This window comes from Buceros rhinoceros, unplaced genomic scaffold (assembly GCF_000710305.1).
Source record: "Buceros rhinoceros silvestris isolate BGI_N320 unplaced genomic scaffold, ASM71030v1 scaffold19278, whole genome shotgun sequence".
NCBI classification, from domain to species: Eukaryota; Metazoa; Chordata; class Aves; order Bucerotiformes; family Bucerotidae; genus Buceros; species Buceros rhinoceros.
The window spans coordinates 1-11,777 of NW_010426528.1; the positions used below are offsets into that span (position 1 = coordinate 1).

Below are 11,777 nucleotides of genomic sequence, written 5' to 3' on the forward strand. Positions count from 1 at the left end.
GCGGCTCCCCCGCGAGTGCCGCAACGCCGTCCTGGTGCGCTCGAAGGGGGGTTGGCATTGCCAGCGTGGGGCCGCTGCGGGCGGGAGCAGCTGCGGAATAACCAGGTGCTTCCCCCGCTCCTTGACCCCCATTCCATATCCCTGAAACTGCTCCTGAGGTATTTCCTCGGTCTCACAGTTCCCTGCCGTGAGATCAGGGTGGAAGCTGAGATCGCTGGAAATCTTCTGGCCTCTGGCACCGAGTGCTGTGGGCAGCCTGCAGGCTGCTTGTGCTGTCGACTCCTGTACGCCAAGGAGAACGAGCCGTGATTTATGGGCAGTTTTAATTTCCTTTCATGCTGACAGGGCACGCAGCCTTGCTTTAAAGAAGCCGGTTCGTAGCCAGGATGCTTACAACAGTGAGGAGTCAGTTCACTGCTCTGCTCTCAAACGAGAGAGAAAATAGCCTTGGTTTGCTAACAAGGTCACGTTAAGGCTTGAGTTGTTCCAGGGGGAGGTCCTGCGAGAAGCTTGCTTTCTGATGAAGGGGCAGAGTTTGCAGCTCGCTAACATTTAATTCTTACGTGTTTCTCTTGAGGAAATCCAGGTATCTGACCTCTTGAAATTTTGCAGACAATGCATCTGCCTGTGCGTACACTCACCGTTCAGTGTCAGCTGAAGGCTGAGCTGTCTTCAAGGTCCATCTCTTGCTGGCTGGGTTCAAGCCCTGTGAACCTGTGGGGTGAGCAAGGGAAGGAGGCTACGCTGTGAGGACCTTTGCCTATGGAGCGCTGTCCGTAGCTGGTACCCGGGGGAGAATGACTACTCCAAATGGATTTCCACAGCACCCGGGGGCGTGTGTTACTCAGAGCATGGAGGGCAGAGCGGTACAGGACCTGCACGCTAAAAAAGCTGGCAAAGCAGCAAAGGAGGCGGGTGACAGTGGGCTGCTTACCTTTGAAGATCCTCCAAGTGCAGTCACCTCTTTAAATGAAACCCTAAAGCTTCTACCGGGTGACGCTAATATGAAAATTAAATCGATCACTCCAAGGCCTCCTCGGAAACCCCGGCTGGAGCGTGCTGCGTCTCTGGATGAGAAAAGCTGGAGGAGGTGGAGGCGGTTTAGAACAAGTCAGGAAAGTTTGACTGACCCCAATGAGACGAGCTCCTCAAATGGGTCTCTGCAGGAAGCGTCCCTCGGCCCTCCCGTCAGGGCCGGGGCAAGCCCCTGGCAGCAGTGCTGCCAGCAGAACTCCTCGCACAGTTCGCCGGACGCCTTGGAAGCCAGTCCCGGGGGTAAGAGCAGAGGAGGCACCTCCGACCTGGGGAAACGAGCCACCGAGCTCTCCAGTGCCTTTGGTGGGCTTCTGCGGGGAAAAGCGTTTGTAGGCAGCAAACCCCGGCTCTCCCAAATAATGCCGGCTCGACCTCTGCCACCTGTGGAGCTCAACGCGGCCTCTCACACGCTGAGGACAACTAATAGGATCGACTCAGATTGTCTGGATTATCGACTTTATTCTCAGCACAAGTTTGGGCGGGTAAGCAGCAGCCTGAGCGATACCAGGCTACACAGCAACGGGATGGTCTGTGACAATTGCTCCACAGACTCCATGAAATCTACGTTCAGCTTGCTCACTCCCATCCGCTCCAAGGATGTTCGAAGCAGGTACGTCCCCCAGCTTCTCGTGGCAAAGTTTTGGGGGGTGTTAGGAGGGAGCCAGCTGCGCTGTGGGATCCTGCTGGGCGGGGGAAGGGACCTTCCGACTCATCAGTAAAGCACAGCAGTTGTTCTGTGTTGTTTAACCTACTGCAGAGACTAGGAACAGTTTGAAAATGAAGAGATGAGTACAAATACTATGCATCTGGTCCTTTCAGCTGAGTTTTGGTTTTTGTAAGTTAGATTTGCTGTGTGCTTGCTCGTAATATTTAAGTAATCGGTTTTGAAAGTCAAAAACAGTAGCTGTGCATGCTAGAAGTTGGGCAAAGCTATGGGTTTTGTTCTTTAAATCTAAAAGTACATTGGGCTTGAACTGAGATTTTAAATGGCAGGAAAAAAAAACCCAAATATTTTAGGTCAAAACTACCACGCAGTGCAAGCAGTACTGTCACAGTCCTGTAAGGTGCTGAGGCTCCTCTGTGGCTGTTGAGCTTGTTTGGCTTCTGGCAGGGTCAAATCCCACGCTGTGAAGTGTTTCAGTGTCCCACTGGAGCTCCTCTGCCCCTGCTTCTCCAGGAATCTCTAGAGGAAGAATATGATTCCACTCAGATCTCGGCGCTTTCGCCAGGTGTGGCCCTGACCTCTTGCTGTGTTGCTCGTTCATCTTCATTCCGAGTTCAGTTTAGATTATTGGTTGGAGGGAGCTGAGGTGGGTCCGTTAGTCCTCCTCCCAGGTGGGTGCAGACCCTCTCTTTGTGAAGACCTGCCAGCACACAGCGCAAACACCGCAGCCAGTGGTGTTGGTAATGCTGCTGTCAGGAAAGGCGTTGAAAGGTAGAGGATGCCCCAGGTGCTCCGCTAAAGGTTGTACGAGATAGACACCCAACAGTCTGCCAGACCTGGAGGGAGGATCTCATCGCTGACCTAAAGAGTGGGAGTCACTGGTACGGGAGGGAATACTCTGAGGTAAAGCGTTACAAACTGGTGGGAAAGCCCCTGTTTGCCATGAACAGTTTTCTTTCACGTCCCTCTGCAAAGCTGTCGGAGTCGGTGGGCAGCTGGGCAGAGCAGGGGGTTGCACAGCGCTCCCTGACATCATGCTGACAGCGTTACTTGCAGAGCTTAAGCAAGATTAAAAACACTTATTGAACCTGCGGTCCTTTTGCCAGTCCCCCTTGCTTTTGAAGCGGCTGGAGAGGGCAGGCGGTGCAGGACAGGTCTGTCCTTTTCAGCCGTGATGCTCCTTTAGACCTCAGACTCAACCAGTCGTTCCTTGAGAGCTGGCCTGAAGGAAGAACAGGGTTTGAATCTTTGATTAGGAGCAGCCTGGTGCGGGAACAGTGGGAGCGGTGGGGCTGTTTTCACGTTTCAGCACACTGAGCTGCTCCAAACTGCTCCAGTATCAAACCAACATCTTCATCTCATGTCGTGTAAGTACCGCGGAACTGAAGACTTTGGATGGTTTCAGTCTCCTCATCACTGACGCTGGGCAGCATCAGTCTCACCGTCACACTTGTGTCCTGGCTTTGGAAAGGGCAGTTTATGGCAATAGTTTGGTTTTCTTGCATATGATCCATGAACTCTGTAAGGCTGGAACTTCGTAAGGAACTTCAGACAAGCAGGACCATCTGTAGATACTAAATGCTGTTTTCTCGAGCTAACGGTATGTTCTTGATTAACTCAAGATCAAGTGTTACTAATCATGATTCCAGCTGCCGTGCCATTTCCCTAGACGCTCTTTCACGGCTCTTCTGTTCACAGAAGCTATATGGAAGGCAGCCTTCTGGCAAGCGGTGCCTTACTGGGAGCAGAAGAGCTCAGCAGATATTTTCCTGACCGGAATATTGGGATTTTTGTGGCCACCTGGAACATGCAGGGTCAGAAGGTATGTGGGCATAAGACTCCACAGGTCTTTGAGCAGGGGAAAGTGACCCCAGCTTTGCTCAAGGCCTGGTGGGGTGGGTTTTGCTGGTCAGGACTGTGCTCCTCGTCAGCCAGAGTTCGTCTTTATTGGATTACGAGGCCCTCTCATGCGTGTTCATTTTGGAGAGAGAGTCATTAATGGGGTTCCTCAGACACCAGGTCTGAAGACACTGAGCACCCTCACGCCACCCTGGCTCTTTGTGGAGCTCCTTTACGCTGCATTGCAGTGAGGGTCGTGTGAGGATGGCGAACAGTTTGGTGCTTATGACGAGAACCTCTGGTGAAGAACACAGCTCCCCGCCTGCGTCTTTGCTAGCTTAGGAACTCCGGATCGATTCTACCAGGTGAGAGAAGCTGTGCTCAGAAGGACACAGGCACAGCCCGGGGGTGTTCAGTGGAGAGCCTGGGAGCTTGGTGAAGTGTGTTGCAGGAGATGAGAAATGTGACGTTACTGGCCCACACGCTGAGCTGCGGAGTCGCGGCTGCTGCTGGAGGAGCAGCAGGGGAAATCTGCCTTTGGGAGGAGCATTTTAACCTGTTCTTTGAGGCCTGAATTGTTGCACGTGCTGTGGAACTTGTAGCTTAGCCTGCACTTTTCTTATACTTTTCTAGTAAATCTTTGCATAACTGATATTGCTATTTTATGGGTTTTTTTCTTCTTTCTGGTTTTTTTAATAATAGGAACTTCCAGTGAACCTGGATGACTTCTTATTACCAGCAGATCCTGACTATACCCAGGACATGTACGTCATTGGGGTTCAAGAAGGCTGTCCAGACAGGTAGCAAAAACAATGTAATGAACCATCTTCTTCTATTGCTAATGAATTACTTTGGTTTTAATTAGTCTGGAAATAGTCTCCATCATATTCTTAATATTTTCAATAAACAGCCCATTTAATAAGACTGTGGTTTCCATTGCATGAGCACCAGGGGAAATGGGGTTTAGAGGAAAATGGCACAAAAATCTGCAAATAGAGAACTTGGTCCTGTGGTCAGGCAGCTACAGCCAAACTCCGGCGTGATTTCTGCGGGCACCCTACGCAGGACGGAGCTGGCGGGGCGCTGGCTCAGGGGCTGGCGTTGTGTCAGCAGCCCTGTGCTCATCGTGTACGACTGCTGCTCGGTCTGGGGCTGACCAAGCCCAGAGGAGCAGGCTGAAGCCTCATGTCAGGTTTTTAGGGGATCCTCCCAGTGCTGCTTGGGGCAGGGGCAGTGATTCTCTCTCACCAACATGCTGCATGGTGTGTGCAGAGCTGCACGTTCAACAGCGTTGCTGGGGCAGCAGAGGTTTTGCTTGCGCTTACTTGAGGATCTTTCTCAGAGGGGCCTCTCTGTTTTCACAATGCTGATTTCCTTTCCCGTGTTTGTCTCCTGTACTGTCCCTGTGATCCAGCTGTTGTTCTTTCCTGCAGAAGAGAGTGGGAGATCCGCCTGCAAGAGACGCTAGGGCCCCGCTACGTCATGCTCTTCTCCGCTGCGCACGGCGTGCTCTACATGTCGGTCTTCATTCGGAGGGACCTGATCTGGTTCTGCTCAGGTGCGTGGTATAAGAGCTGGAGAGTGGGGAGCTGAAGGGGCTGCTGCATCGGGTGTCTTGTCCTTTCCCCTTGTCCCTCACCTAACTTTCCAGCTCACTGTCTCTAGAGGCTGTTCGGTAAAAGCAGCTTCTTTTTCTGCTTCCAGAAGTGGAGTATGCTACGGTGACAACCCGAATCGTATCTCAGATCAAAACCAAGGGAGCTCTGGGAATCTGCTTCACTTTTTTTGGGACTTCCTTTCTCTTCATCACCTCCCACTTCACATGTGAGACATATACAACCTTGTTTGAAGTGTCCTGATTGAGGGATGAGCGGGGTTGCATGACAGAGGTAAAAAAGCTGCAGGGGGATAGAGGAGCAGGGGAGACTGAAGGCCAAGCTCAGGATTGCTGAGCTGAGAACGATAAGGGAGGAGGAGCAGAAGAGCTGTGTTTAGAAAAACGGAAATGAACTCTACACAACTGTATCCCGTTTTCCAGTCTGTGTGCTCCCTGGATCAGGGGTACGTGTTACAGGTGGAAAAAGCCTGATGTCCTTTGGAAGCTCCTGTTGTACCCAGAAATGGTGATTGAGTGAAAACGGTGCATCGTTGGCATTAGTGGGATTTCTCTCTTTCAGCTGGGGACAGTAAAGTGAACGAGAGGAAGATGGACTACAACAAAACCATTCAAGCCCTTACGCTCCCCAAGAACGTTCCGGACACAAACCCGTACCGATCCAGTGCTAGTAAGTGAACCCTGCTTGTGTGGAGCCCAGCGGACAGAGCTGTGCGTTGGCTTTCAGTCCGCACTAAGGCAGAGGGAATGAGAGTGTCTGTGTGAGACGGTGTAAAAAGAGCCCACAGGCCTTTTTGTCTGAGGATGGTTATTAGTCACGTAATGATTTTTTTAGGCGGGGCATAATTTGGGGGCGAATTTGAGGCAAAAAGGGGAAAGGGAAGGGGAGAGACAAAACTCAAAAGGACTTCTCGTGTGATGTATGTTTTCTCAGAACAGCAAGAAGATAATGTGGGTGTAGTTTTTATCAATACTGTGGATGTGTTTCACTTTGCAAGTGTTTTCTAGAACAAGTAGAAATTATTTCAGACTTAAGAGAAGGAACATCATTTCAATTTGCATATACACAGCTCAGCGTGTTTGCCAGATTCCATTGTTGTGTCTTAACACCACGCTGTTAACGTGACGCTAGATGTACAGCTGAGCCTCTTTTCTGGAAAGATGAATTTATTATTCATCTACAGTGCAGCATTAGGGTTTTGTGGTCATACTATTTTTAGGTCCTATAGATAGTTCAGTCTCTTTTCACTTTTTTCTATGATTTTTTACATTCCTGTTCTGTTTTCTGCTGGGTTTTTTTGTTACCACGTTCGGTGATGGTTGCAGGCAGAGAGCACACTCAAGTGTTGTATCTCCTGACTAAAAAGAAAGGTTTTATACCTGTTCCTTGAACGTATCTGGCAGCGCTCTCAGTAAGTTACGCATGGGGCAGCTCTCACTTTGAAAAAATGGAGTGAGTTTCATTGTAGCTACATGATAAACTTTAATTTTCCTCAAAAGGCAAAAGCAGATTCAGGGAAGAAAGTTTGGGAAGTTTCTTCTTTCAGAACTTTCAGGATATTTACCTCTACACTGACACTTCTGCCTTGACTTTGCAGGTGATGTCACAACTCGGTTTGACGAAGTATTCTGGTTTGGTGACTTCAACTTCCGACTCAATAAGGATCGTGAGACCGTGGATTCCATCTTGAACAAGAACCCAGAAACAGACGTGTCCAAGCTCCTGGCCTACGACCAGCTTACCAGTGAAATGAGCAGGGGTGAGGGACGGCTGATTTCCCCCCTCCTCTCCAGAAACAGAGATACCTGCACACAGAAATTGCTACAGCCGCATCCTACTTCCTGGAGACCTTCCCTGCTTCCCTTGCTCCCTTCCCTAAAGAGGGAAGTCAGCAGTTGTCAAATCAAGTCACAAGGGACCTTTCGCTGTAGCATTCGCTGTTGTTAGTGGGATCTCCCCAGCCGTTTACTGCTCTGTTTCGTCTGACCCCTCTCTAAACTCGTCATCATTCTGTCACATTTAAATTTGAATAAGGAGCATTTGCCAAGTGTCATGAGCTTCAGTGGAAGTGCATGCACCGAGTGTTCTTTGTTAAACAGCCCCTGGCTGTCTTTTATCCTCACTACCTAAGAACTTGAGCTTGCTCCTTTCTGGAGCCCTGGCCCTGCTTTTTCCAGTCGTGTATGTACATGGCTGTTGGTTCCAGCCAGCATTAGTTGAGCAGTGTTGAATAAATGCAGAAAGTATGATGGATGAAGGAGAACTTTGTGGTTGATGCTGTTCTCCCCTTCCATTACAGGGTCTATTTTCAAAGGATTCCAAGAAGCTGACATTCATTTCCGTCCTTCCTACAAGTTTGACATAGGAAAGGACAGCTATGACACCACTTCCAAGCAGAGGACTCCTTCCTACACGGTAAGGGGAGATTTCAGAGCAGCGTGCTCGAAGGGCTGCTCAGCCTCACATCAGCCTCCACGGGGGGTTCTCACCGGCGAGAAAAAGCTGCCTTCCGCAGCTGGGCTGCATGAGACAGTTGTGCTGGGATTTGTTGTGGTGGTGAGATTTGTTGCTTAAGGGCAACAGGGTATGTGAACTGGTTTGGAAGAAAGGAACGTTGAGTGTGAGCTTGACACAGGCTGCTAATCTTACTTTCCCTCCCTTACATCCTGCTCCTGTGCTCAGAGCTGGGCACAGAGCTGCTGTTGGGATCAGACACACGTTCTTCAAGAACGTGTCCCTGTCCAAGACGCTGAGTTTCACGCAGCGGTGCGTGCTAAACGGATGGATGTGTCTCCTGTGAGCCAGTGCTTCTTTCCAGGGCGTTACCATCAGTGTCCCCTCTCTCTCTGCCTCCCAGGACCGGGTTGTGTACCGTAGCCGGTACAGAGATGACATCCACGCTGTCAAGTACTCCTCTTGTCCGGTGATCAGAACGTCAGACCATCGGCCCGTATTTGCCTTGTTTCGCGTGAGAGTGAGGCCTGGCAGAGACAAGTGAGTGCCTGCTTATGCCGCTCAGCGTGATTGCGCGTGGCTCTTGCGGACACGCTCCTGTTTGGAGTGCGTCCTCTTGGGAGACTCCCTGAGATAGAGTTTATCCGTGTAGCTCTCTGCAGCCTGTTTGTTTTTCACCCAATATCTGCTGTCAGTGGCCAGAGTGGTTAGAGCACCTAAATCTTGCACTGCCGTCTGAAATCCCTGCTGCCAGGTCCCATAATGCCCCTGAGGGAGATAAACGGAGTCCATTGCAATTGGCAATAAATCATGTTTTATCTGGGATGCAGCTCTCTGTTTTTCCCATCACCGTGGACAGCTTTTCAGTTCCACTTTCCCTCTTTGGGATCAGCGATGGCTGCATTTCACCGTAGCTGTGTGTCAGTGGTGCATTTTGAGATCTTCCAAGTTCTCTGTGTCCCACTGTGGACTGTGCTGGTAACAGAACTCCTCAGAAAATTCAGTTAAGTGACCGAAACTGATATAGTCTCTTTTCTGTGAGCAGCAGGGTCAGGCATTTCAAGACCCAGGTATCTAGAAAGCGGAGGTTTCTCAAAGCACTCCATCAGCAGTGCAATTAGAATTGGGATTTTTTTGTTCATGGGTATTAAATACCGACTAGCTGGGCTGCTCGGGTTTCCCTCTGGCCTCCCTACCACAGACCAGGTCAGAGCTGCTGTGCAGGAACCATCCCAGCGAAAACGCCAAGCTAACAGTAAGCTAGTTTAGCTTTTGACATGAGTGGTTTGTGGTTTAGGGTCATACAGAACGTCCTCTGTGAATGGAGGCATGTTCATGCTTAAACTGGAAATACATTTGCCTTTTACAACGGGTATTTTCATTTAAATGTGTTGGAACAAACCTTAACTTGCTGTGGCAGAGCAGCCTCGATTTACCCATTTTCTCCCAGGGCAGGAGCTGAGTGCTGTAAGAAAGCGAAAATGAGGTTTCTGGCCCTGCTGGCAAGTGCTGGGCAGACAAGAAGAATGTGTCTGTGCCTGACCTAATTGCTTGTGTTTATGTTGTAGCATTCCACTGGCTGCGGGGCAGTTTGACAGAGAACTCTATTTAATTGGAATAAAGAGGCGGTTTACAAGGGAACTTCAGAAACGGCGAGAGCAAAAGGACCAAAAATCCAGCAGCATCTGTAGCATTTCCTGAGCTGAGAACTCTGCAATGCTCGAGTGAGAGCTGCCCGCAAAGCGGATTTCAGGCCACAGCAAACTCTGCAGGGAATTGTCTGCTTAAGCACCTCCGGCAGTTGCTGTGGCTTGTGAAGAATGTCTTAAACCTCACCCTGGATTCATTTGCATGAGCTAATCCATGTAGCTCAAGTGCTTTTGCTGAAGAAAATGAAGTCAGTTATTTAGGACATCCATTCCCAACAGATGTAATCGATGTATTTTTAACTGTTCTATCTCTGGAAGCAACCAGATGCAGTCTCTCGGTTCGGAGATGCCTCCACACAGAGAACACAGCTTCTGGGACTGGCATGACTGGGGACCTAAGAAAAAGCCTGCAGAAAGGTGAAATTTTTGTCTGTCCGGCCGATTTCGCCTGGTTAACTTACATAGGTTGCGGGGTTGGGTTTTTTCTCCTCATCTGTAGCCAAGTGTACGGTATGCTGTAAAATGCAAAACAGGGACCAGGCGGGGGACGGGGGCAGCTCTGTGTAAGGATGGTGCTCCTGTGTTGGCCTTTTGTGGTCCTCTACGGCAGGATCTGTGTGAATGCACTTCTGTACGTCTGAAGAGTACAAACATTGCCTTTGAATCATTATTTTATAGGCCTTCTGTCACCAAGGGGGTAAATATCAACCTCTCGCCATGTTTTTGGCTGCTGAGACTGTTTGAAACAATCCCTTCCTTAACTCACTGGCCCTCCCCAGGGGTGATAAAACAGGACCTGCCTTCAGCAGCAGGACACGCGAGTTGAAAATCAGGGTCCAAGTACAGCTACTGTGTAATGCTTCACCAAAGCAGTGACGATGTCTGGTGAGTGCCAAGGGAGTACGCGGAGAAACTGCAGCGCGTCGGCTCAGCGCAGCGCCGTTACCTCTGATCACAGGTTAATTCCTTCTGGTTTTATTTTTCCAACTCGGTGAACTGTGAATAACTTGCTGTTTTGGAAGTAGCGTTGTCTTAAGGCTAAACATACTATGCGGACCAGTATGGCACTGGTAAAATGTTAAGTACAGCTGATACCTAGAAACTCTTCGTGGGCTCAGATCGGCTGGATCATGTCACCTCAGTACATAAAACACCATGCAGATGACTTGGAGGAAGCGCTAACTATGCAACCTGTCCAAGACAGAGCTTCTGTTCTGCGGTACAAACAGTTATGGCACTGACCTGTCTGTAGCCATCAGGTATTTGGATTTCCTTTCTTTTTAAAGGAATAAAAATAAATTAACGCAATACCTTATATGAGCGCCAGCTCTTCTTTCAGAGTGGACAGAACCAGAGTGGGTTTGGGTGGTGCATGCTAACCGCTGGGGTGACCCAAGCTGTCTGTCTGCAGCTGGAGAAGAGGACAGGTTTCTTTGGGATTGTTTGCATTGAACCAACAAAGAACATTTCACCTGCTGGTTCAAGAAACCCAGCCACAGCCAGAACCCTTACTGCTTGTTGCAGCCATTCAAAGGTTTCTTTATTTTCTTACAAACACACACAACCGAGGAGGACTTCCATACTGGGGTTCCACAAGAAGCAATGCAACGTGCTTTCTTCTCGTTGCATGAGGGAAGGAATGGGGGTAAAGCAGGTAACAGCTGCCTCGTGTTCTGCTCCCCGTTTGATTGTGCCTTACCACACACATCGAGGAGGGGAGGTGCTGCGGTGCAGCTGCCAACATTTTTAAGCCCATATGTTAGGGGATTATGTCAATCAAATGTTTTATTCCTCTCTTTTGGGTCTGTGTTTCTTCAGTATATCAGATGCGTGACGCACAGCTTCCTGTCTCCCTGTGACAAGGGGTCAGTCACTTTCCAGATCAGAACTTTCTAAATGTCTTTTTATTGATCTCAACTCCTAGCTGAGAGACTGACAATCTGGCCGTCTTTTTGTGAGGCCTTAAGTTCATCTGAGTGACGGTAAAGAAAGCAGGTACGAGCTGAAGGTGCAGCAGCAGCAGCTCCTTTAATAACCTTCTGTTTGTGTCCCAGCTCTGGAGTAAAAGAACTTTTATTCTTTAGCGTAGTTCACTGCCCGTGCAAACCCTGCAGAAAGGCTCCCTTTCATTCGGGAGCAACTGTAGATACTGCTGATACGATTAAGGGGGTAACACAGCCCTGACCTCTCCGATACTGGCTCTCAGTTGTAGTGGGGGATATTTTGGCTTGCTGTGTTCTCCCCAGTGCCAAGAGAAGGCTGTGTAACACCCATCTTCTCCTGTAACCTACTCAGAGGGTCAAAGTACTCATCCAGAGCCAGGATGGACCTTTAACGAGCTCTTCACAGTCCAGTGTTCTGAAACAGCGTTGTTCAGCTGAAGCAAAGCTCCAGGTTTGCACAGAATTGCCTGGAAAGTTGGGGAAAGGGCTTGCAGCCAAATCATAACGTCAAAAAAGGTATTTAACAAGAAGCAAGTCTGTCAGAGGCGGGCAGGACGCACTGGTTTATCCGAAGGGG

The 11,777-nt window shown here is 49.6% G+C and overlaps 1 protein-coding gene across 1 annotated transcript; it reads left to right on the forward strand.

The window, feature by feature from the left end:
- The first annotated feature begins 797 nt into the window (after window positions 1-797).
- Window positions 798-9,612, forward strand: INPP5E (inositol polyphosphate-5-phosphatase, 72 kDa). The gene is made up of 10 exons (XM_010141553.1): window positions 798-1,645; window positions 3,398-3,521; window positions 4,241-4,338; window positions 4,972-5,096; window positions 5,243-5,362; window positions 5,716-5,823; window positions 6,752-6,913; window positions 7,454-7,569; window positions 8,012-8,148; window positions 9,177-9,612. Exons 1-10 carry the CDS (start codon window positions 798-800, stop codon window positions 9,307-9,309), a joined length of 1,971 nt encoding a protein of 656 aa, XP_010139855.1. The 3' UTR covers window positions 9,310-9,612.
- Window positions 9,613-11,777: the final 2,165 nt, after the last annotated feature.